The 26,780-nt window shown below is 44.4% G+C and overlaps 1 protein-coding gene across 3 annotated transcripts in view; it reads left to right on the forward strand.

The window, feature by feature from the left end:
- Positions 1-6,399: 6,399 nt before the first annotated feature.
- Positions 6,400-26,780, forward strand: part of ADAM23 (ADAM metallopeptidase domain 23) — a 205,499-nt gene continuing 185,118 nt past the window's right edge. Inside the window, exons 1-2 of one of the 3 annotated variants that reach the window (XM_055120304.1) lie at positions 6,400-6,979; positions 8,122-8,339. In XM_055120304.1, coding sequence (XP_054976279.1) covers positions 6,778-6,979; positions 8,122-8,339 — 420 coding nt within the window. In that variant the 5' untranslated portion in view covers positions 6,400-6,777. The remainder of the gene's footprint in view (positions 6,980-8,121; positions 8,340-26,780) is intronic. The other 2 variants (XM_055120305.1, XM_004601306.3) reach the window with 2 other exon arrangements.

The following is a 26,780-nucleotide window of genomic DNA, read 5'->3' on the forward strand; positions in this document are numbered from 1 at the left end:
ACTTTCCAACACTGTTGCATCTTAACTTGATATCTTTTTGTTTTGTTTTGTTTGGGCACCACACTCAGCAGGTGCTTAGGGCTTACTCCTGGCTCAGGAGTCACTGCTGGTGGGCTAGGGAGACCATATGTGGCGCGAGGGATGTAACTCAGGTTGATGAAGCAGGGCAAGTGCCTTAATGCGCTGTGCTATCTCTCCAGCCCAACTTCACGTCTTTTAAATCACTTTGCTCATCCTTTGGTATTTCATCATTTTATCCCTGCTTCATCTGTGTACACGTATTTTATTCCTCTCAAACCCTTTCTTTTTTAGAATGTGGGGCACTTGCCCTAGGATCAGGAATTAGGAGTCAGGAGAGCTTTTCATCAGGCCTCTCCAGCTGTGACAACTGTTTTTCTTTTCTTTCTTTATCCTCCCTATCGGTTGCCCATCCCCCCAACCCGCGCCCCCTCCCCCCCCAGCCCTCTCGACCCCAACCGCACCAGACTGCAAACAGTGCTGGGGATCAAACTGGAGTTGAGCTTATGCAAGGCAAATGCCTTAACCCTTGTACTTCAACCCTCTAGCATTGACTATTGTTATATGCACCAGTCCTTCCAGGACATTCTGAGAACCTTCTCTGTGCCACCAAATAAAAAGCAAGGTATTTTGAGTCCAGATAAAACTTGGCTGTCCTTCTGTGGGGGGGCTTAACATTCATTGCAAATTGACTTAACATTCATTGCAAGTTTTGAATATGTGATAATAATATACTAGCACCACACAGTAAGAAAAACTAATATACTTTTATATTATAAATTATATATATTATATTATATTATAATATAAAGTTAAACTGTTGTTTAACAGTTTAACATGTTATGTCCCGAGAAGGGAGTTTCGCTTGCACATTGACCAGACCAGATGCGAGGATGCAAATGCAAGGCCCCTTGATTGCTAGCTTGAGCTAGAGTCCAAGTCTCATCCAACACAGTAGAGTCCCGACAAGGACCCCGATTCCAAATTCTAAGCAGCTTATATAGGGTTTGGTTACATAACAGCATGTTTTCTAGGAACTGGCAATATGTTTCCAATTCTGGTCCCTGTCCCGTGACCTCAGGGACCAACATTGTAGGATAACATTGGTTTGTTCTTTCTGCTTTGCCGCAGGGAGCTTAGGTTTATTGGGTTACTCCCATCACAGTGCTCCCATTCCTCTGTTTTATTTGTAACTTCTTTCTTTGTGCTTTGTTGATTTGTAAATATTGCTTTTTTCTCTTCTCCTAAATCTTTTGCATAGTTAATTCAGAGAAATGTCCTTTTTGTATGGACACAAGACAACAGCTAATGCTATGCTTTCATAACTTGGGAGTTGATTGACTCTGAATGATATTAATCTCCTAGACATCTGTTCTCTCAACCTAAGCCTCAGTAGCCCTTACTTCCTAGCACCCCCAAAGCAGGTTCCCAATGAGGGACTGGATGGACCCAGGGCAAGTGGTGAGCTATGTGCTACCCTGGCATTGAGATGGACCTGGCCAAAGTGCCATAATCCTTAAATATAAGTTAAGAACTTGGTCATGGACAAATGCTGTCATGATCCAAAAAGCAATAACTAGATTCTGAGCCTGCTAGGGTTAGGAATGATTAATCTGGCCTGAGCACTGTAGTCTGAGTCTGTGGCGAGACGTTCTCAAGAGAGCCACCCTACAAGCTCAATCTATCTCTTAATGAGTCCATACAAAATAACTAATGTTAATAAGTAAAATTAAAATATTAAATTAATTAAGTTATTGGACTAAGGAGAAGAGGAACACCCCTAGGTGGTGTTTCTGCCCTTGACCCTGATGGGCAGTCAGGAAGGGCTTTTTTATGTTGATTTTGCTACCAGACCATGTAGTTTCTACCCCCAGTGTTGGAGAGTTGTAGTGAGATTGGAGAGATGAGAGAGCTGGAGAGAGATGAGAGAGAGAGCAGGGCAGCAAGATGGAGTGCAGAGAGACTAGCAAGGGGACAGAGGGAGAAGAATGTAGAAGAAGAATACAGGAGCAGGCACGTGGCGAGAGAGAGAGCCCAGGCTGCTAGATGAGCAGGAGAGTCAGGAAGAGATGGGAATGAGGGGCAGTGTGAGACTAGAACGGGTTCAGACAGACTGGAACAGGCGCGTGGGGAGAATGGAATAAGTGACAGCTGACCAACCAACTGGTTTGGCCCTCATTTCCTCCTTCATCTGCCCATGGCACAGGCCACCCCGGCTGGGGGAGAAGCCCGAGACCACCCAACACGGGCAGCGAGAGGGAGACCCGCCTGGGCTCTCCCTAGCTGCCCAGGAGATTACACACAACATTATGTTTCCAATTCTTGGTCCCTGTCCGGTCCTGTGACTCCACTCCCTAGGCCCTCTCTGCTAGGCTGGGCGACACTGCCCAGGACCCCTATTCTGACAGGTTGTTGCCACAGGGCAGTTTATCTGCCCAAGGTGTTGTTTTCTGAGAAGTCGGGACTTTCTGATACCGGAAACTGAAACTTAGGCCTGCTGAGTCTCTGTCTTAAAGTGGAGCCTGTCATGGCTCCACTTCAGCCTCACACTCCCCGCCGCCCCCCTCCCCGGCTATTTTTTCTTTTAGCTACAATGAGGAATCTTCCTCATGCGGACTGTCGACCCTTGATAGTGCTGTTGCAGGACCATTGGCTGCACAGTATTAACCCTGTCCTTAATGAAAGCAATAAGCTTATTTAGTATGCAAAGGCCAAAAGTTAGAATTAAAAAAGGCAATATGAGCAGGGCCCCACAAGGGTGGATATCAGGGTGCTATATAACTTTAGGGAACACAGCAACAAAACTACAATATTCTTTAGACTCATTGAACACTTGTGAGCTTAGGCAAGGGGTAAGGTCTGTTCTTGAGCAAATCCACCACCCCCTTGTGAAGGTATTGCCCAGGATTTTTGTGGTTGTGTGGTTGAGGGGAGTAGTAACAGCACACAGGTTTCGCCTGACTGTGGGAACTTTCCCCACATGCATGACTGGGAGCGCACCACCAGAGTGAAGGGGAACTCGTAACTCCTCATCTGTATGCATTGAATGATCTGGTCTCAGCCAGGTGGCACCAGATAGCAACCTGCAAACCTTGGTGGAGAGGTCCTTATACTGTGATCCTGACTACATCAACTGCTCTGAAGGTATATGGAATCAAAACCTGGGTCCATGCTTCACACAATGGGGGAATCTGCCTTCCCCCATTGGAGGCAGAATGACATGGACCAGTGATGCATCTGGACAACGGGAGATGACCCCCCCTTCAAGATAAGACTGAAGAAAGAGACTTAAAGGAACCATGGGAAGGGCAGGGGTTATTCTCTCTTTCTGTATGCTCATAGTGAGAGTTGTGGAGTGAGCTCCTTACATGCCCCAGTTTTTGGCACTGGGTACTTTCTGATACTGAGACAGGTAAAATTAACATAGATCCTGTGCCAGCTATGGCCCATGCTAGATATGTATTTGTTCAGGGACTTACCAAGCCTATTGTAACCAAAACTATAGAGTGGTCTCCCAGCGATTATACTACAGGTCTGCTAGAAAAGCTCCTAATACTAGGTACCCAACAATATTTGGCTTGCTTGCATGTAACCCCTTGCTTCTTACTTTGACAATTCCAGTCCTCCTGAATGGTAAAGATTGTGCTACAGGTATTGTTATAAAGGCGGAGCTAGGAAAGTCAACTTATCACCCTGGTCCCATCCCACATGGGACCCCTAGTGCTTCTACCTTTTGCCCTATTTCAGGCCTTTAATACTCCTTACATGTTAAACTTAACCCCTTTTGAAATCTTATATGGATCTTCCCCACCTGTATTTCCTATAGGTCCCTAGCCTGTTCCCTGGGTGAAATCGGGAGAGCTCCTAGTGGCCATAATGACTCTCCATGTGATCCACCAGGACATATGGCCAGATATTAGGAAACTACACCGGGACCAGAATGAGCAGAGCCACCAGGAAGGTCCCACTCAGGATTTGCAACCGGGGGACTGGGTGTGGGTCTGGAGGCATAACAGTAGAACCCTGGAATCTCGCTGGAAAGGGCCTTATGTTGTTATCTTAGACCTCCCTTTTTGAAACCGTCAAACTGAATATTACATTTAATATTTAGTCCTTGGAAAAGAACCCGACCCAATGTAACTGGGGAGAAAAGAAGGTGGGCCTCACTATGCAGGCTATTTCAGGAAAGGGAACATGTATGGGGGAAAGTTTCCGTGGCCAGGCAAATCAAAAATTACTAGTCGCCTCAACCACACAAACAGCTCCTGGGCAATTCCTACAGAAGGAGGTGGTGGATTTGCTCAAGAACAGGCTTCACCCCTTGCCTAAGCTCACAAGAGTCTAAAGAATATTGTAGTTTTGTTGCTGTGTTCCCTAAAGTTATATAGCACCCTGCTATCCACCCTTGTGGGGCCCCTGCTCATATTGCCTTTTTTAATTCTAACTTTTGGCCTTTGCATACTAAATAAGCTTATTGCTTTCATTAAGGACAGGGTTAATACTGTGCAGCCAATGGTCCTGCAACAGCACTATCAGGGGTCGACAGCCAGCATGAGGAAGATTCCTCATTGTAACTAAAAGAAAATATAAGGGGTGGTGGGGGGAGTGTGAGGCTGAAGTGGAGCCATGACAGGCTCCACTTTAAGACAGAGACTCAGCAGGCCTAAGTTTCAGTTTCCGGTATCAGAAAGTCCCGACTTCTCAGAAAACAACATCACCCTGGGCAGATAAACTGCCCTGTAGCAACAACCTGTAAGAATCGGGGACCTGGGCAGTGTCGCCCAGCCTAGCAGAGAGGGCCTAGGGAGTGGAGTCACAGGACCGGACAGGGACCAAGAATTGGAAACAAATTGCCAGTTTCTAGAAAAAAATGCTGTTATGTAACCAAACCCTATATAAGCTAGTTAGAATTTGGAGTCGGGGTCCTTGTCAAGACTCTACTGTGTTGGATGAGACTTGGACCCTAGCTCAAGCTAGCAATCAAGGGGCCTTGCATTTGCATCCTCGCGTCTGGTCTGGTCTATGTGCAAGAGAAACTCCCTTCCCGGGACATAACAAACAGTTCTGTCATCTAGGATCTGTGTGTGTGTGTGTGTGTGTGTGTGTGTGTGTATGTGTGTTTCTTTTTCAGTTCCTCTCCCTCTTCAGTTAAGTGGAGTGCAGAGGATGGTAACACCAGTCTTTGCTCTGGTGCTTTATATGACATTTTTGTTCTGTTTTGGAGCCACACCAGTTGTGCTCAGGGCTTATTCCTGGCTCTGAGCTGGGAGATCACTTCTGGAGGGGCCATATGGGGTGTCGAGGATTGAGCCTCCGCCAGCAAGACAAGAGCCCTTACTCACTGTACTATCGCTCCAGCCCTACAAGGCTTGCTTTCAGTCATGTAAATCTTGACCACTCCCCACCCCCACCCCCAAATCATCTCCATTTAAAAATACAAATAATGGAGTAAGACAACGTTTTTGGTACTCAGTCATTGGGAGGGTGAATAAACGATTCTTTAATGATCGGAAGAAAAATTCTACAGGCTCCAATTTGCTGCTAGCCCACCCCAATCAGACTCTTCAGTGTTTCGCAGTACGGAGGGGGCGCAGGTGACCTCCCCTTTTCTCTGTAGAAGATAGGACTGAATCCCAACCTTTGAAATCTCCACCGCAAGGGTGACAAATCGATACACTACCAGACCCTGGGGTTGGAATCTCCGTGTTCCCCCCTCCGGAATGGGCAAGTCCCCTCCGAGTGGGCCCAGGCTCACTTTCTTAACTTTTGAACCAACACCTTCTTGGCTTCTTGCGGGCTCGGCCCCGCGGGACACGGAGGCCTGGGCGAGGCGGCCTAGCGCGCGGGCCGGGGCGGAGGGCGCAGGAGCGCAGGGTCCGCACCGGGCACCCGCCGCCGCGCGCAGACCCGCTAGCCAAGAACCCGAGGAGCAGCCGCGCTATTTTTATCTCCCCGGCTGCACCCCTTTACATTTGTTTTTGTAGGAAGGGAATAAATTCAGCAAGAAGATGGAAATGCGTGTGCTTAGTTTGAGCCGAGAAGGAGGATTTTGTCAGGTGGTGGGAAGGAACACCGATTTCTCGGGCTGGTTGTATTCGCCAGCTCAGCCTCGTCTCTGGTCTAGAAGCCCCCTTCGCCCCCCCAACCCTTCTCCTTCTCCCTCATCAGACTCTGCCTGCCAGCTGATACCTCCTCCTCTCCTGCCTCCAGCTCTGGAGGTGCAACCGTCACCTCTGATGCTGGAATGCCGGGGATGCTGCATCACCCTGCTGGTGTTTTTTTTTTTTTCTCCCTTCCCTTTTTTTTTCTCCACCCCCCCCCCGCACCCCCTCAAGAAGCATGCGCAGTGCGTTCCGTGCCAGGCAACAGCTCCGGCAGCAGCAGCATCAGGACCCGAAGCCGCGCTCGGGCGCGCTCCCGGGGTCGGCACGCGCACAGCCGCGCCGCGCGCCGCCTCAGCATCCTCAGCCGGGGCTGCAGCCCCCGCAGTCGCCCGAGCGGCCGCGCCCGCCGCAGGGAGGGAGGAGCTGCTGGGCAGGCTCCAAGTTGGTGGAGCGCCTGCTGGGACCCCGGGACCCTGGAGCGGCTGCTCGGGGAGGGGCCAAGAGGCGAGCAGGGGAGGGGCGCCGCCCCACCCAGAGCCCCGACCCCCTGGCCTCGGCGGCACCATGCGTGCAGAACCAGCGTGAGCGGCTCCGCCCGCAGCGCAGCCCGGCGCTCTCGCCCGCCACTCGGAGCGGCGACCGGGAGCTATGAGCCATGAAGCCGCCCGGCAGCAGCCCCGGGCGGCCGCCCCTGGCGGGCTGCAGCCTTCCCGGAGCTTCCAGCGGCCCCCGCGGCGGCCCCGCCGGCCCGGCGCCAGCCCGCGCGCCGCCCCGCCGACTGCTCTTCGTCCTTCTCTTGCTGCCTCCACTCGCCGCCTCGTCCCGGCCCGGCGTCTGGGGGGCTCCTGCACCCAGCGGTGGGTATGGCCCCGGTGCCCTTTACATTGCTTTGCTCGCGGGCCCTGCAGAGAAGAGCGAAGGGCACCCGGTTCTGTGCGCTCTGGACACATCCCGGGCTTGGCCTTGGCATGCTCCCCTGCCTTTGCCTCTCCACCTCCCTCATCCCCAATCCCATTCATTCCAGTTCACTTTTTTTTTTTTTGGAAGTCAATTTCCGTTGCATTCACTAAAAATCCCAAATCCAATTACTATCGGTTCCACTGGAGGGTGTTTAGTGCATGCGGGGTCACTCGGCGATCTCCGTGCAACTTGGTGGAGAGGAAACTGGTGGAAGGGAAATGCACCGAGGGAGCAAGTTGCTTCTTGGGTGGTGGAGCTTAAATTTGAATGCGGGTGATTGTAATGAGACTAGTGGTAATGGGTTGTTTCTTCCAATTTCCTGCTGAGTTTATTCACTGCTGTTGGAATTAAGGTGGGGGGAGGGAGACTTCAGGGACCTAAATCCGTGCTTGTGATTTCTCAAAACGCTTGTCATTAATAATGAACAATTAAAATCCATGTAGACTTCATTGGAGATTGGAAATCAGGGAAAGCAGCTGGCTGTGGCAAGAAGGTTTTTCAAAAAGTTGGAAAGCTGCCATTACCTGCATCCCTCTATGGCAAAAGAATTTTGCTCATCTCAAAGTTAAAAAAAGAAAAGGGAAGGATCTCTTTTGTAAAAGGAATCAATTAGCGTCTTCTGTCCATGAATTCTGCACTCAAGTTTTCTTAGGAGCATACTTAACTCTGATGGGATGCTACTGGTCACGGTACCACCAAACTTCTTGTAGACTTAGAGAAGGGTTGGAGATTAGGGTCAGAAAATTGGAGCCTGTCTATTCTGTCCCCTCACCCTTAGAAATGTAGATACCAGATGGCTTAGAGATGTATATGTAAAACATAGAAATAAACAGTACATTATTGTATAAGCCTGTTAACCTATCCCGGCCATTTCACTGTTTCAGTAACTTGTTTTTTACTGTGTCTCTACTTCTAACTTGCTGCTTGTGAACAGAATATTTTGTTTTTGCAGCGAATGGTCAATGCTTTTCAGTCCTTATGTATTTATGGATTATATATGTGTGTTTGTGTGTGTTTGTGCCCTGCCTCCCCCCTCCAGCTCTGCATTGGAATGAAACTGCAGAAAAAAATGTTGGAGTCCTGGCAGATGAAGACAATCCATTGCAACAGAATAGCAGCAGTAATATCACTTACAGCAATGCAATGCAGAAAGAAATTACACTGCCTTCAAGACTCATATATTACATCAACCAAGACTCGGAAAGCCCTTACCATGTTCTTGACACAAAGACAAGACACCAGCAAAAACATAACAAGGTAGGCAGGAAACTGAGTATGCTAAAGTAGCTATGAAGAGTTTTCCATTGCTTTGAATTTCTGCCAGAATCTGATTCCACAAATTCTACTGCAGCATTTTATTAGGAAATCAATTAATATTGTGATGGGGGCGCACAAGAGAGAATTAAACTGGAATCTGCTGGGATAGGATGATAGGATTATTGTTTGTTTTTCCTTTTTGACTCTTAAGTGGGAATTGGATTTTCTTATGGCCTTATAAGTTGAACAACTGAAATGTGGCCCGTGTAGTATACAGATACATTTTACACTGTACAGGAAAGTGAATATGTTTATGGGCTTCACTTATAACTGTGAGGCTTTATGTAAGGGTGCAGTATTCTACCTCCCAGGAGGAAGAAACCGGCTTCAATCTGCACATAAAAGTTCTTGAAGAGGCTGTTTGGCTATAGATTCTCCATCAATCTTTTACCTAAAATTATTTAAATTTAGAAAACCTCTCTCTTTAATATAAGTAGGGAAGATACTTTTTTTCTGTTGTTTTAGGCAGTTTGGCATATTAAAGAATGATGGTAAATATAAACAAACTATGTAATACTGAGACCAGTTTGGGTCAGCATAATCCTTCAAGAAAGACTCTGAATTCATTATAAGTGATTAATTTACTTTCAGCTTGGCTCAGAAAGTGGCATTCAAAAAAATAAAAAAGAAGGTCCTTAATACTTAAAGGGCTTTTCCCTACTCACTGTTTTCTTCTTTTATTTGGTTAATAATATTTTGGGCTTATATAAATAAGATTTGTATTGTAGATTGTCAGTTCCACTGTTCTTAACAGGAGCAGCAATGAGTCTAAATGCCATATATTCCACTTTGGACTCTTACCTTGTTTAGAAGGGCATGACTTTATAAACTTCTAGAAATTAAGAAAGTATCTGCGGGGCTGGAGCGATAGCACAGCGGGTAGGGCGTTTGCCTTGCACGCGGCCGACCCGGGTTCGAATCCCAGCATCCCATATGGTCCCCTGAGCATGGCCAGGGGTGATTCCTGAGTGCAGAGCCAGGAGTTACCCCTGTGCATCGCCAGGTGTGACCCAAAAAGCAAAAAAAAAAAAAAAAAAAAAAAAAAAAAAAAAAGAAAGTATCTGCGGGAGAAAGAAAAGGATGGCATTCATCTTTGATCTTATTAATTTTCTAAAATATAGGCTACCTGGCAACGGATTTTATTCCTACTTTATAAATGGAGAGGTAGGAATTTAAGGTCTTTAAATGACTTTCCCAAGGTTGTACAAGACTCATTCAAGAGACCTGAATATTTGTTTTTCACAGGTCAGGTCCCGGAGAAAATGTTCCCTTTGTACTAAGTATTACTTCTCAGTATTATGAAGTGATGACGGCTCACCTTGGCTGAGATGAATGGGTGTCTGATCTCCTTTCCTGTTGGTTCTTGGGGAACTGTTAATGGGCTGACTTTTGGATCTACCTATTCGTTTTATTGATAGAACAATTAACAGTGAGATGTTGATTGTTATCTTGAGGAAGAAGAATCTAAACTGTCTTTAAGGAGAGAGAAATCCAAGGCCCTTTTTGAAAAGTGTGTTGACTCCTAGTTGATGACTTTTCTCATTAGTGAGACTGTCTGGGGACAGGTTCTTAAATGGAGTGCCTTTGCATAGGGAACTGGAGGAAGGAAAAAAAATCACCTCGAAATCTATGTTTTAATTTAAAAAAAAATTTTGTACCACACCCAGAGAAAGCACAGGCTTTCTCTTGGCACCGTGCTCAGGCATCATTCTGGCAGTGCTTGGCATGGACCCCCATTTGTGGTACTGGGGATGAAACCCAGGTCGCTTCGCTCTGGCTATGATAAACACCTTGTCTACTATACTATTTTTGTGGCCCCTTAAGACCTATTTTAAAGAATGTCCAAGCCCTCTGGACCTAATACCTGAAAGAATGATAGTGGAACTTTTTAATAACTCAGGTTTTAGACTCTATGACTAATGTCTGTCATATAGTCTGACCTTATGTGACTGCTAGAACATAGTTGAACAGTAATTTTTGTTAAAACTTCACCCACCGCTCATGTAGAAGACTTCTCTGTGGGACACCTACTGGGTGTTGGAGTCATTCTGTCTCCCACCCAGTGAGATAGCTTTCTTGATCTTTACTAAGAGTGTTTATACAGAAATTCTAGTTGAAAGAAGTTTCCTTCTCTTTTTATAATTCAGTGATTATTTGTTGCATAGGGCCAGATAGATAGGATAGGGATTAAGGCTCCTTCCTTGCATACAACTGACCCCAGCTTGGACCCTGGTTTGATCCCTGGCAGATTCCCCGAACACCATCAGGAGTAAGCCCTGAGCACTGCCAGGTGTGGCCAAACCCCTGGAAAGAAATAACATTTAAAAATAAATAAATGTAACATAAAAATCTTATAAAAATTGTTACGCACTTGTGGTGTATATTTGTGTGTTTTTGTGTGTGGACGCACAAAGCAGTATGCTAAAGATTCAACGATAGTAAATATGGGGGCTATGGATGAAACAGATACAAGAGACATAAAAGTGAAATAAGATTTAGAAGTGTGCCCATACAGGTAAATACTGCCTTTTTTTACACATTGGGCTCCCTAAAATTTTCCCTCTGCTTGTGTTTTTAAGCATTTCTTGGACTACTTGACAAAAAGTGGTCTATACGCTTTCTACTGTGTCTTAGACTGACTTGCCTAATAATAGCAATGACAGAGTCTGTTAGTTCAGCTCCTTTACACAGTTTCTGGAAGAAAGCCGGGTGTAGCTCAGCACTAGAGCACTTGCTTTGTATGTGTGAGGTCCTGGGTTTGATCCCTGACACCGTAAATATTTCTGTAAGATGGAAACTGTAGACTGTTAACACTTTTTATCTTATAAGAAGAAAGTTGTTTTGATTTTTAATAGTTATGCTTTTTTCCTATTGTTCCTCTCCTGATTTTGAAGCATTCAAGCACATTTTCTTGAATGCCTTAGAAATGCTGAGTCACGGTGCCGTTCATCTGTGTCCCTAGATTCAGGGTTTAGAGGTGGAGAGGAAGTTCAAGTTCAGGCAGAGCTCTGAACTTATGTCTTTAGAGATTTCATAAATGTTCTGTATTGATTATGACTTTTTACTTTACAGATGTGGAAGTTCAAATGTTTATTAACTCTTTAAAAATCAATGCATTTAAAAGCAGATCATGTAGTACACCTCCACATATAACAGTATTTAAAAAACTTAAAGTTTCTTTTTAAAAACTTAAAGAATCATTTTATCTCCCAATAGGGTTATGCATAACTTATTGTCAAATTGTGTCATTTTTGAGAGTGAAAATGAATACATTATGCCATGATAGGTACAAAAACCAAGGTGGCCCAGCACAGATGGGTCTAGACAATTATGTTTCTTTGGGTTGTTATATTGATGTTCCTTTATAAACAGTTGTGTCCCCCCACTTCCCGACTAATGAAAATTTTTTTTTACTAGTTAAAACGTCCGTTTACTATCATGCAGAATTATTAGGAACTGCAGTAGAAAAATTTTAATTTTTCTTTGTTTTCAAGACTTATCTTTAATGGTAAAAACTTTTATAAGCATAAATGCAATGTTTTGATTACTAAACAGGTATTTATTAAATCATTAATATATTATGTATTAATATATTGCATTATCTGTATTAATGTAAAATGCACTGTATATTTAAAATGTGCTATATATTTAAATTTAGATTCACTCATTCATTTGTAAATTTATTCATTCAGGGATTATCCTTTGAGGTCTGTTATTAAGGAAGTTAATGAGCCATTTTCTGAAATTTTCTCTAGTCAGGAATTAATTGTCTCATATCCACCTCTCTTAGGATTCTTTTTTTTTTTTTTTTTTTTGCTTTTTGGGTTACACTCAGCAATTCACAGGGGTTATTCCGGGCTCTGCACTCAGGAATTACCCCTGGTGGTGCTCGGGGACCATATGGGATGCTGGGAATTGAACCCTGGTCAGCCGCTCAAGGCAAATGTCCTACCCGCCCTACCCACTGTGCTATTGTTCCAGTCCCACCTCTCTTAGAATTCTTTACTTGTATAGTTAGGGAGGGATGGAAGATATGCTTAATATATGCTTTACATATTTGTATATACATATACATATACACACACTCACAGGTATATATTTCAGAATCTGTGGGAAGATGCAAGACATGATCTCTTTAGACTTAATTGGCTTGTGCATAATCTAGCATTTTGTTATCTGCCCTACTGCCTACCAGTGTAGTCTGAAGAAAGAGATGTTTAATTGAATTGAGATCATGGTGATTATTATAAGTTTCTACTCTTGATTTGGAAAAGGCTGGTTCCATATTTCTTGATCATCTAGAAGTTAATTGCATCATTGTTCTTGGTGTGGAAGAGCAGGAAGTGACACAGAGTCCTTATCAGATTTGGTAAAGTGGCAAGTATCATATTTCATGATAATAACTTTAGATTTGGTCTCAACAATCTCCAAATTTGTCAGATATTCCTAGGTACTCAACATAGGGCTCAGACTTGTCCCGGTTTTACTGGTAATGTCTAGTGTAAAGTAGGCTCTAAGTAAATAACTATTGAATGATTGAACATTCTTAAGTTAGAAAGAGTATGGTGCTTTCTGTGAAAAATTTCATAACATGATTGCACTGACATTCAAGAGTCTTAAGTTACTGGTAAGTATTTTTGGCACTGTGGGAGATTAGCTGGAGAGATCATTTTGGTCTTGAGTTTTCAGCACTACAGTAAGTCAGACTGTAGGCTTACATGTCCTAAAGTAGTGAAAGTATCCATATTAATAATTCTCAAATTATTTCTATCACTGCCTCTCATCATCTACCAGTATGACTAATATAGAGATGACTATGCGGTCATTTTTATTATTGTCCTGAGTTTATTCTCAATGGTGAACAAAGATATCCACTGTTCAAAATAGTCTCCAAAAGATGTTCCACTTTGGCAAGCAGATTTTGTTGAGAGTTGTTTATAAAAAAAATAAAGATTTTACTGAGAAAGCAATTGATACCTTATAGGCTTAAAAGAAACTTTTGTTTCTTCCTTAATCAGCAAGAGGAACTTAGGTGGGGGAAGGGAGGATGTTCATAATCAGAATTCTTACTAGAAGTAACTTCTTATGATTCTTCTGTATGGAAGGACAAAGATCTAATTACTAAAATATCTATTTTTATCATCCTGTGGATTAACTTATTCCCCTTTGAAGTCCTGGTTCCCTGTTTCAGTTCCTTAGCTCCAGATAATACATGAGACCTCATTTTACCTTGTTGTCTTCAAAACTCTTGTGTGTGGAGTTCATGTTCATAAGAAATTAAGTTTATTTTTCTCCTGTTAATCTTTCTTATGTCAGTTTAATTGCTAGATCACACCAATGAAGCTTGAAGGGTCAGAGGAAATATTTCCTTCCTGATATTCTATCAGTTAGGAGTTTCGTTATGTTTGGTTCAGCAAACATTTATTGAAGACCTATTTAAAATATTTTTTTTATTGAATCACTGAGATAGACCATTACAAAATTGTTCATGATTGCATTTCAGTCATACAATATTCCAACAACCACCCCTCCACCAGTGTAATTTTCTAGCACTAGTGTCCCCAGTTTCCCTCCCACCCCTTCAAGCCACCCCCCACCCCAGACGGCCTCTGTGGCAGGCACTTCTCTTCTCTCACTCTCTTTGTCTTTCTCTCTCTTATTTTAGACATTATGGTTGTGACAGAGATGCTGAAAGGTTATCATGTATATCCCTCTCAAGACTTTTAAGACTTAGTTCTTATCTAGAGTGACCATTTCCAACTAGTGTTGTCATAACTGAATACCTATTTTGAATCAGGCACTGTGCCAGATTCCAGGGAATGTGATGAAGAGTGATGGTTGCTAGATTTTTTGGCTTTTGTTTCTGGGTCATACCCAGTGATGCTCAGGGATCATCCCCTGCTCAGGGTTCAAGAGTCATGCTCTATGGTGCTTGAGTGGCCCTGTGGTTCTGGGGATTGAACATAATACCTTGCCATGTGAACCATGTGCATTAGCCCTTTCAGCTAGCTCTGTGGCTCAACAGTTGCTAGTTTTTGTTTGTTTGTTTGTTTTGAGGACACACTCAGTAGTGCTCAGGGCTCACTCCCAGCTCTGCGCTTAGGGATCCCTGTTGGTGGTGCTGTAGGACCATATGGGGTACTGAAGATTGAAGCGGGTAGGCTGTGTCCAAGACAAGTACCTGGGCTGTGTATTATTTCTCCAGCTCATCCGTTACTATTTTTAAGACCAAAAGACTTAAGTCCAAAAAAAATCTGAATAAATAATGGAACTGGACCTAAAGCGCAATTTAGAAAGTAAGTTTTGGGGTAGGAGAAAAGAGTGGGAAGATGAAGGAGGTTTAAAGGGTTCCACAGAGTCTAAAGGTAAAGGCTCTGGCCCGCTTGAGTCAGCGGAGAGTTTGAGGAGGATGAGCGGGAGTCCACATGTGGGAAATGCAGAAGAACTGGACCGTTGTGTTAACTTTATCATCCATTAAAAGCGACATAATAAAATATTTTGATTCTTCTGGAAACCCAGTTGACGTAAGTGTTTATAGGTGTCCCCACTAAGAGTGCAGTGAGTGTCTTCACAGGTCGTACGTGGCAGACAGGTGCACGATCAGAACCAGGTCTGTACACCTCTTGCTGGAGAGAGAAAAGGCTGGATCAGGAGTGGGAGGTGACGAACATGACCCTGGGAAGAAATGAGAGTTTGAATTTGCTTCCTATCAGTTGTAAGTCCTGAGCAGGCAGGAGCCAGGCACACTATTAATGAAATGATAATTATTTGGCTCCTTGTGTGTGTGTGTGTGTGTGTGTGTGTGTGTGTGTGTGTGTGTGTGTGGAGGTCGGGGTGGGGCAGGGGGAGCTTGCCTTCTGCTAGGAGAAGAAAGAAAACCAAAACAATAGCAACAACACCAAGATTTCCGTCACTGGGCCCGAGAGAGTATAGAGCTTCAGATGCTTACCTTGCATATGGCCGCTATTTGATTCCTAGTACCACATATAATTCTCAGCATCTCCAGGAGAAATGGTCTCTGAGCACAGAGCCAGGAGTAAATCCTGAGCACTTCTGGGTGTGGCTCAACCCTGTGTCCCCCACCCCAAGTCGTACATACGCATTGACAAATGTCTGAAGAAGGTAAAAATAGGGAATGGTGAGTGCGGTGATTTCTCTTGAAGAATTAAAATGCTTTTCCTGTGTTCTTGGGGGAATAACCCATCTACTGTCTTCTTTCCAGAGTGTGAGCTGCAGTACCTTCGGCTCCTTGGTGTTTAAAGTGCCCCTTTCTAATTGTCATTTGTCTGGTGCTGCTTTTGGGTCTTGGGGTTTGGGCCCCAAACATTTCTTTTTCTCTTCCCACAGTCTGCACCATTTAGGTATTGACGCGATGGCTATTGTGCTCTCTAGCAGGCCACAGCTGAGCGCTCCTGCTCCGAGTCTTGCTTCAGTGTGTGCCCCTTGAGGTCGTTTCTGCTCTTACTGTTCCTAAGTTGACTCAGTCCTGCTGAACACCAGTGTCATTCTGTCTTCTTTCTGGGTCACAGACTCAGCTATCATCCTTCTCTCTACAGTCAAGGCGAAAATCACCCAGGAGCATTTATTTACTCCATAGCATCACTCAGGGTCGGGCCATGTCCCCCCGCAGGAGGGTGAAGTGGGCCAGGAAGAGAGCTGCCCTTTCCCTGTGGGTCTGCTATTTTCCTCGCCATCGAGGAGCGAACCTTGGAGTCATCTTCCACTCCTTTCCCAGTCTATAAATAGTCCCTTATTAAGTCTTGACGCTTCTTGCTTGAATCTATCCCTCCTCCTCGCTCTGCATTGTGCTCTTGTCATTGCCTCTTGTCTCGCTCCCTCTGTCAATCCATCAGTCCCACAGCTGACAGATTAATCTTCGTGGAACACTTATTTCATCACATGACTCCTTTATGCGCATTCCACAAGCATCATTTCAACTCCATGGGTTTCTCTGGTGGAGGGGAGGAGACGAAGGGTGCCGCTGGGAAGAGGGTGGCACGGCTGTCTTTCTGGGAACTCGCACTCGCGCTCCCTTCCTCCTTTTGCATTGTTCCAGGCTGGTGTACCCGAAGGCCAGTCCAAGCCAGGGTTGGGTGTCGGTGGGGCTTATTCTGTATTGTCGATTTCATTCATTTCTGTCCAAAGTGAGGCTGGTTATGGAAGAATCTTTTGATTTGTGGCAGGGATGTGAACTATCAAAATGCTCTCTCGGGCTTTTACTTAGGGGCCAAATTCTTGTTAAAATTCCCGCTTCAGAAAAATTTTACCTTCCTTGCCTTTGAGGTCTGAATAATTAGCTATTCTTGGCATATACATTTTCTAATGAAAACATTGCATGCCTCTCAAAAATGCACATAATCATAAGGCTCGAGTTACATAGAGCATTCCATTCACAAGTGACGTGGGTACCCTTTAACCCCTATGAAAGACTCATTTACTCACATAATTCATTCATTCACAATCCACCTCACATCTGAATGTTGCAATTTTACAAAGAAGTTTTTGTGTCTAGAATTTATATACACTCAGTGAAATTGGAATCAGATCACATGCTGGGAATTTTGTTATAGAAAGGGTAGATCCTGTTATATTTTACTCCAAGTGATAAGAAGTTGAAAATAGTCATGTTCATTTGCAGCAAATGAAGATGAGGCTTTTGCTTTCTGTACAGTAATGGGAGATGCACCCTGTCCATCAGGGACCATTCAGTCTGGCCAACACCCAACCAGTGGGTCCAGCCAGCTCCATGTCCAAACAAGGTCTAATGATATAAGTGTCTTTTCTGCCTGAAGAGTAGACAGGTTTCTTTCCTTTTCTGCCACATACCAAGGGAATGGATTTCAGGTCAACTTTCAGTTGTTGTGAAAGATATTTATTTCTTTGCTATTTCTTTTTTAGGTCTCAGCAGCAGTGCTCAGGAGCTCAGGGCGCACTTCTGGTGATATTAATCTTGACCAACAAGTTCTGGGCTTGACTTTTGGATTTTTGGGCCCAGTGATGCAGTTCTGCTTGTGCCTGGTGGTGTTGGAGATCATGAGGACACCAGGCATTACTTGGGACAGAACCCAAGGGCTTACACATGAGTTCCACTTTATTTGAGCTATCTCTCAGCCGTAAGGTGTTTGTTAACACCATCCACCTTAACACGAAATGTTCTCTGCAGTCTCTATTTAGAAATGAAAAAGATGGAGGTTTAAAGGATATTTCCTCTGCTGATAGATGCTAATTATAGTGCATTTCAAGCCAATGAACCATGTGTATAAATAGGATTCTATAACCAGTGACCGTATTGCTCTTTGGTTTTGATCTATAATTATAGTTGGGGACAGTCACTTCTTATCTGCATGGCAGTGTCCACTTGATGGAATCATTGTGATGGCACCTTTTTAATCCTAGATGGGGAGTGGGAACAAGAGAATGACATGTTACTGAATGTCCTCCTTCTGTGCTTACTGGGGCTAAAGATTAATTTTAGAGTAGTTAAATCTCAGCATACCTAGAGATATATTATAAGAACATTACAGACCATGGAGAAAATGTTTTTTGAGTATATGCTGAATTCCAATGTCTGTCTCACTGATTTCCTGCCTTATTTACAGACAATCAAGAATTTTCTATACCCACTTATAGTCTAGAAACTTAATTGAGGGCTCTGTGCCTCCATTTGTATGTGAGTGTGTATACATGCATATAAATATCTATATATAGACACACATGTATGTATATATTAGTCACTATGATTTACAGTGGGCTGGAGTGATAGCATAGCGGGTAGGGCATTTGCCTTACACACGGCCGACCTAGGTTCGATTCCTCCATCCTTCTTGGAGAGCCTGGCAAGCTACTGAGGGCATCCCGCCCACACAGCAGAGCCTGGCAAGCTACCCGTGGCGTATTCGATATGCCAAAAATAGTAACAACGAGTCTCACAATGGAGAGGTTACTGGTGCCCACTCGAGCAAATTGATGAGCAACAGGATGACAGTGCTACAGTGCTACAGATTTACAGTATGTTAATATTAATGTTTCAGAATTACAATGTTGATCACGCACCCCTAGAATATCAGCATCCCTCCATCACTGTCTCTAGTGTCCTTTCCCCTGTCCTCAACCTGCCGCTTAGCAAATTCAGTTCTGTAGTGGCCTCTCAGCATCTTTTATCATTGTTTTTTTTTATCCCCTTACTGTTTCTTTATATTACACATATGAGAATGACCATTTAGTATTTGTCTCTCTTTTGCCTCACTTCACTTTTGCTCAGCATAACACCCTCCAGTTTTACCCAGGTTGCAGCAAACTGCAAACATTTCTTCTTTTCTCATAACTGAGTGATATTCCAGTGTGCCTACACCACAATTTCTTAATCTACTTCTTTCTTGGATACTTGAGTTATTTTCAGATCTTGGCTATTGTGAATAGTGCCTCATTGAACATAAGAATACAAATATAGGGGCTGGAGCGATAGCACAGCGGGTAGGGCGTTTGCCTTGCACGTGGCCAACCTGGATTCTATTCCCAGCATCCCATATGGTCCCCCAAGCACCACCAGGAATAGTTCCTGAGTGCAGAGGCCAGGAGTAACTCCTGTTACTCTCGTGTGACCCAAAAAGCCAAAAAAAAAAAAAGCAAATATACTCTTTGTTTATTCATTTTTATTAAATTAAAAAAATCTGAGATACCATGTTGGAATGGACTGTCAATGCCGGTGTTTTATGTGTACAACATTCCTCAGCAGAGTCTGCTGCCCTCCATTGCCTCAGTGTTCTACCCCACTCCCTCAATTCTATGGTTAACTCAGCTCTGTAGACTGCTTCTCAAGTTGTTTCTGTCTGTTTACTTTTCCCTTACTATGACAAATAACCCTTTTGCAGTAACGTTTTTGTGCTCTTGGGATCACTGGGTCATATGAAAACTCAAAATTCTGAATTTTTTGAGACGTCTCCATATTATTTTTCATAGAGCCAAATGACATTTCCACCAGCAGTGGACGAGCCTTCCTTTTCACCATGTCTCTTTATCCTATCTTTTTTGATTGTAAATAGTCTTTCTAAAACCACAAAATATAGTAGTTAATAGTTATATTTCAGATGGTCTCCACTGGTAATGTAAATCAGGAAGTGATAGGAGAGGTAATATAGAGGGTAAGGTACTCTGCTGACCCTGCCTGGCTTGATCCCTAGCACTGATTATGGTTCCTTGAGTACAGGGCCAGGAGTAAGACCTGAACAGAGCTGGGTGTGGACCCTTGAAACAAATAAACAAAGCAACACTTAGGGGAGCCCTCATTCAGCCATAGGTCTTCTTGTTCTAGGCTTTTTCAGCTATGTAAAAATACATGAAATAAACTTGTAACTTTTGGGGCTGGAGCAATAGTACAGCGGGTAGGGCATTTGCCTTGCACGCAGCCGACCCGGCTTTGAATCCCAGCATCCCATATGGTCCCCTGAGCACCGCCAGGGTAATTCCTGAGTGCAAAGCCAGGAGTAACCCCTGTGCATCACCAGGCATGACCCAAAAAGCAAACAAACAAACAAACAAACAAACAAACAAACAAACTTGTAACTATCTCTGCAATGCCCTCATAATAAGAAATATATTGCGTTTGTCATGAAGTGAAACAGTTTCAAGATATTTTCTTATCAGTAATTTCCCATGGTCCTTTCAATAATATGCGATGGTTTATTATTAGGTGGTTATTATTTGTGTATTCTAGGTGAGAAAACTAAACCCAAAGAGGTCAAGTCAATTGCCCCAGGTCTGACAATTGATGACAAGACCAGAGTGATGAGAATTTCGTTCTGTAGTCTACCAGTTTCCTTTTCTTCAATCACACCACATTTATGGGCAGAATAGGAAGTTTCTGTTTTCAGATGTCCTTCTTCCAGATCATTAGGATTTGTGAACCAGTGACACCAGAGTACAATCACACATATCTTTGGCCTTCCTCTGCAACCAGTTAGTTTTCCCTACACATTTTCCCCTTTCCTCAATGAATATGCTGGAGAAATAATCTTGCTTTGGTGCTGACGGTTTTATAATATTATCTGTTTATGTTTCCTTATTAATCTTTTCCCTCCTGAGTTATCCTTTTCCTGTATGCTGACCAAGGATGCTTATGTTTGTCTTTTCCAATTTTAAATCAGACATTTGATAATCCCAGAAAAGCTGTTCTCTGTGTTTGTGTGCGTGCGTGTGTGTGTGTGTGTGTGCGCACACACACACACGCACATCACATATGAAAATGTCTGCAGCCTGAAGAAATGGATCTTTGAAACAAACTGAATTTAGGAACTGGTTAATTTACCCTTAGTTTCTACTAACACTCAATTTAAACTCTACCAGCATATGTTAACTAGTATTCCTACACAGATATGATGATATTATCCACGCTAATTAGAAAATTGGCATTTTAATGAGATGGTACAGGTTGTCCCCTGAATTAATGATGGTTCAGTGTATGATTGACTTTAGAACAGAAAAAATGCAAAATGGATTCAGTAGAAATAATTTGGATTTTGAATTTTGATGTTCTCCTGGCCTAACAGTATATGGTGTGATAATGTTTATGAATTGGGCAGTAACTTCAATTCCTAGCTCCTGGTCAGCTGTGTTATTATGAGGGTGAGTAACCTTCAACCTCTTGTTTTTAAGTCTTATAAGAAGACAGAAATTGATGATTCTGTTGATAAAGCTTCCCTGTCATTCAGCCATTCCTTTTAGTTCAATGCTTCAGACACTCTTGAGGCCTGTACTTTCAACTGTGAGTTAAGGGTGGGAGTGCATATATCCTTTCTTTCATTTTTCGTGTGGGATTTGGTTAAATTAAATGAGCTATGCTACATATTATAAGACAGACTCTGTGCTGGCCAAAACAAAAGTGTTGTTAATTTTGCAGGCTAATGTACACACCCTTGGTTATGCTTAAGCTAGACTAGGCAAAACTGTGAAATTTGGTAGGTCAATAGAAAATATATTTGCAAATGCATTTTAAAATTTGTTTATTTCCAACTTGTGACAGGTAGGCATGTAATCTCATCTATGTAAGTATTTATTCATGGGATAAATAGGATGAGTTGGACTGTTTAGAATGCCAGATATTCTTTCCCCTTCCTTCTTACTTTCTTTGCCACTTAGTGGGATAGGAATGGTTAGATTACATCACATAAGAGTTAGACTGACAGCTTTGCTGTTGCCTTCGATTTGGACTTGGGCAAGTTGCTTAGCCCTTCTAAGTTCCAGCTATCTTATCAGCAGCATGGATATAGTGCTAGTACCTGCCTCAGAGATGCCTTAGTGGGATCACCCAGGTAAAGTGGGATATTCAGCAAGTGCTCTGTAGATCAGCATGTAGCCTAGTTACTCACTGGAGCTCCTAGAAGTCAAGCTGTGCATTGTTCTTTTGTAATGAAGAGTTCCTTTCTGATTATTTATTTTTTGTTTGGGGATACTCAGGGCTTACTACTGGCTCTATGCTGTGGGTAATCCCTGGTACTGCTCAGGGAACCATGTGCAGTGCCTGGGATTGAAGTGGGGTAGGCCACATGCAAGGCAAGTGCCTTAACTCTTGTACTATCTTTCTGATCCTGTTATTATTTTTTTATTTAGTCTTTTCATGGGTGGTGCCAGGGATTGAACCAAGGTTGTCGCGCACAGGAAGGGCTCTATCTACTGCTGAGTACATGCCCAGCCTCTTTGTTTTTCTTACAGTAGGTGTAGGAGTAACTGCGAGGAAGCTGTAGGGAGGGGTGAGTCTGAGACTCTTCTAGCCTCATCTAAGTGCATAAAACTAGACTGTGGTTGACCCCACCTCAGATTGGCTTCCCTGGAGGTTAATGCCTGAAGCGGTGATGTCACCCCTGAGTTCAGGCAGTCAGATCTCATCACAGTGCTTCTTCTCTGGGGACAGAGCAGAAGTTTCTCTATTACTTTATGACCAGATGTTCTGGGCAGACTTGAAAGTTGATATTATTGGTGCATTCGAAGATGAGCTGCTCTCTTTGTGAAGTTATTTGACAAGGAAGGCGTGAGGTGGCACCAATCCTTGTCCTGTGAATAGCGCACATTTGTATCATCATTTCCCGGAGGATTATCGCAACTACACATCCCTCTGCCTCTCTTTCCTCTCCTCCCACACAAAACAAGGGAAATATAGGCCAGTAAATACTTTTATGATTCGCTGATGATAATTTTTTTAACTTTGAAATGCAATGGAAATTATAAAACCAGGGTAAAGAGAAGAGTATTCAGCCTTCCACCCAGAAGTATTCATCCTTCCACCCTGTTAACCTTTTAACAGGGTTAAAAGATTAGAAAAACAATTCTGTTTTTTCCTCTGGACACTGGGTATTATTGAACAGGCTGTGACCAGGAAGCAAAATCTTGGACTTTGCCTCTTTACCAAGAAAAGTTCATGCACGGATTCCCCTTCTCTTATAAATGATGACTAAAAGCAGTTAGTGAGCTCTGCTTTCCTTGTTAATTACTGTGGTCTGCCTTGTGCAGTATAATGGACTTTTATCTCAGCTGAATGTTCAGGCTGTAGTTAGAGGCATTTATCACTGCTGGGCAGCGAAGACACAATCACTTGCTCCCTTTAGAACCAGTGGGATGTTGGGTGATGTCTTGTTAGCTTTGCAATAGCGTGTGAGACATCTTCTGGAAATAATGAACTATTATTCTTCCTCTTTTTAATGAACTACATTTTTCTTTTGCTCTCTTATTTAGGAAACTAATTCTTTCAAGACATACTGGAGCATTTTTGGATTATTGTCCAAACAGTATATTTATGAACGCTTCTGTCTGCTTGTCTGGTATTAAATCATCTTTTCATTTGAATTTTCTAGAATTTTTTAACTTGTCCTTACGTAATTTAACACTATAGTGTGTTCAATGTATATACGTTTACTCAACTTAGTTGTATGCGACCCTTGTTTCTGTTACAACATTTCAGAGTCTAAGTTCTTTTGCTGTCATCATACTGTCTTGATTCCCAAACATACATCATATCCAACTAATTGTCATGTGTACTTAAGAGACAATTCAAACTGAATAGGTGAAAGGTGGAACTCTTGCTTCTAACCTCTCCTTCCCCACCCTGCTCTACCAGGTACTTTGTCATCTGGGTAACTAAAGCTTCATCTTTCTAGTTTGCCCTTCTCTTTCTCGCAGGCATTCCTTCAAACCACGAATGCTTGTAGATTCTCCCTTCAGTTATAGCAGAACCCAACATTTCTCACTGTCCTCATGGTTGCTTCTCTGGAGTAATCCATTACCACCATCTCCTCTCTTGCATTATTAAAGAATTTCCCGTACTTTTTTTTTTTTTTTTTTTTGCTTTTTGTGTCACACCCGGCGATACACAGGGATTATTCCTGGCTCTGCACTAAGGAATTACTCCTGGCGGTGCGCAGGGGACTATATGGGATGGAATCGAACCCGGGTCGGCCGCATGCAAGGCAAACGCCCTACCCGCTGTGCTATCACTCCAGCCCCATTTCCTGTACTCTTTTTTTGAACATTTTTTGTTTAAGTCTCTTTGTTGGTTTGGAAGGGAGAGGTGGAGGAGAGCTGATATAAAGAGGCTCAGAGGGGCTGCCATAGGGAGGAGGAAGCTGAGGGAGGGATGACGCCTGTGTGGGGCTGGGGCCGGCCAAGGGCTAAGTCTCTTTCTTCCCTTCCCCCCCTCCAGAGAGACAGAACCTTGATTTTTTTTTTTCTGGAGCCTAGTTCCCGGCCTCCAGAAGAAAGCACATTGTAGAACTTGCCACCTTTTGCCATCCCCTACAGCCCCTCTAGAGGGTCCTGCTGAGGACGTAGAGTCAGCTAGTCCGTCCAGGGGCAGGGGCAGGACGGAAACAGGCAACTGTACCCAGAAGATTGTGGCAGGTTGGAACATTTCCAGTAAACCCCAGTTCCTTCTTTACTGACCATCTGCACATTAGGGTGTGCCAAGAAGGGTGGGTGATCCGGGAAGGGCAAGTCTCAGGGCCAAGGCAGCGGGGACGGGGGTGGGGGGGTGGGAGGACTTAAGAGGCTGCCCCACCCTCATTGAGTAGCAGAGAGGAAGGTCCTATCGCTCACTTCCCCTCCAAACCTTGAAGGCCTTAGGCCCCAAGAAAGGGCCAAGGAGTGGCACTTCATTGCCTTTGCTCATTTTGCAAAGGAGGCTATGCAGTAGCAGCAGCCTGGGCAGGTATCCCATTTCCCCCATCTGCAAATACCCACAGGGAAGCAGGGCCTCCCTTCAGTCCTCCCTCCCTCAGACCTGAGAGAGTCTCCATAACACACACACACACACACACACACACACACAACACACACACACACACACACACACACACACACACACACACACACCCTAGCAAGCACCCCCCATCCCGTCCCCCTCCCCGCCCCAAGCTTGTACCTCTTCTCGTCACCTGTTAAAACCTCTGTTTTAGGGAAAGAGGCCAGTTCCAGACTCTGGCCAGATTTTACGTAGACGTTGTCCAGGCCTGTCAGAACAAGATGGCATGACACAGGAGGACCTGTGGGTGGGGGTGGGAGCACAGCTGTGAGGAGAGTCAGAGGTTTTAGCTTTATTTCTGCTCTCTGGGGATGAAGACAATTCTTTAACCTTGACATGGATCCTTAGAGACCAGTTGGACAGCAATCCATGGAGTCGTAGTGGGAGCAAATTCAGAATAAGGGCCTGGTCCCCTCACCTGCAGCCTGAGCCCATTTCCACAGAGAAGAGGTGACTCTTACTCGGGTCCGGGAGTGGACCCCGCATTATTCAGGATGAGCCCATCCAGGTCTGTTTCTTTAGGAAATGGCCAAAGGGGTGAGGTTGACCTCTTAGAACTTTCCAGGCTCTCATAGCTAGCCCATACTGGGGTGTCCACAATTTGTTACCTGGCATTTCTGGACAAAGTCACCCTGACCAGCCCTTAGCTGAGAAACTCCTCGAGTCTGTTTCCCGGAGAGATGCCTGTTCCCAGGAAATGAAGACAAAAGGGGAAGCTAGATCCAAACCAGAAGACCATCTGTTCTGGGAGATGGTCCGGATATTGTCTTTGGTTTCCTTCCTAATGAGCCCCACCCTCATTTCAAACTTCTCCCCAAAGGGTTTATCCTGTATATATGAAGGAGGGGGCTTCAGTCTGGGTTTCCATCTCCCCAGTTGCCCAGAAACAATTATTCTGTTATCTCCCCACCTTCTTACTACAGATACCATTGTCTCATATCTCCCATTCATGACCTCGCAGCTCATTCCAACCTCCTTATCTTCCCTAATATTTTTTTCAGGAACAGTTTTCCCTGTCTTAGATTACCACCAGACCTGGGTCATCTTACCTGGTTCTTTCTTACATGTCACGATCTTGATAGCATTAAACCCAAACCTCAGCAATAAGCCAGCTCTGACCATAGGTTGTCTCTCATTTGGCTTCTTACTCTATCCCCATCATACATTTCCTACGAGAACTAAAGCCTCTGGTAGGATCTGGGAGAACCTGATCTCATCCAGTCCCTCCACATCTGCAGAGTCCTGCTTTGTTATGCAGAATCCTCACACTGGTCCTGATAGGGCAAGTGGAGAGGCAGTACTCCTGGACATTTGGTTTTCTTTTAACTGAGCCAAGACTGAGTGGCTCATACACTGTCCCCTGAGCTGAGATTCTGTGCAGGTCCAAAGCTATTTCCTTTAAGGTCTCAGAGAAAGAGAGAGAGAGAGAGAGTGAGAGAGAGAGAGGGGAAAGAGAGAGGGCGGCAACAGGGAGGGGGGGAAGAGAGAGAGAGAGAGTGAGAGAGAGAGGCAGGATTGGCTGAAGGGGCAGGAGAGGGCAGGGAAGAGGCCAGCCCTTCGATCCTGCTGTACTTGGGACTCACCAAGAAGTGTCACTTGCTTCTCCCAATTTCTCTTTCTTTTCTAGTGGAGAGAATGAAGACTCCGTTGGAAAGCATAGAGAGAAGCAGGCTCTCTTTTTGCTTTTTTTTTTTTTGGGGGGGGTCACACCTGGCTCTGCACAGGGGTTACTCCTAGCTCTGCACTCAGGAATTATCCCTGGCGGTGCTCAGGGGACCATATGGGATGCTGGGAATTGAACCCGGGTCGGCTGCGTGCAAGGCAAACGCCCTACCCGAGAAGCAGGCTCTCTTAACATGCACCCCAAATGCTTGAGCCACGAGCTCTAGACTGGGCACAGCCTGAAGTTCAACTTGGTGGAGTCCTGTGGAAGAAGGAGGAGGGTCCTAGGCCACAGGGGAAAGACAAAGGCTGCCCGCAGGTGGAGGGGTCCCAGCATCTCCAGGGGCCTCCTGCTCATCGATGACTGGGGAAGCCGAGCTACCTGGGTCCCTGGTCTAGGTAGGCCCTGAGAGCAGCAGGGAAGAGGGAGCACA

The sequence above is a fragment of the Sorex araneus genome, chromosome X, assembly GCF_027595985.1.
Source record: "Sorex araneus isolate mSorAra2 chromosome X, mSorAra2.pri, whole genome shotgun sequence".
Taxonomy (NCBI): domain Eukaryota; kingdom Metazoa; phylum Chordata; class Mammalia; order Eulipotyphla; family Soricidae; genus Sorex; species Sorex araneus.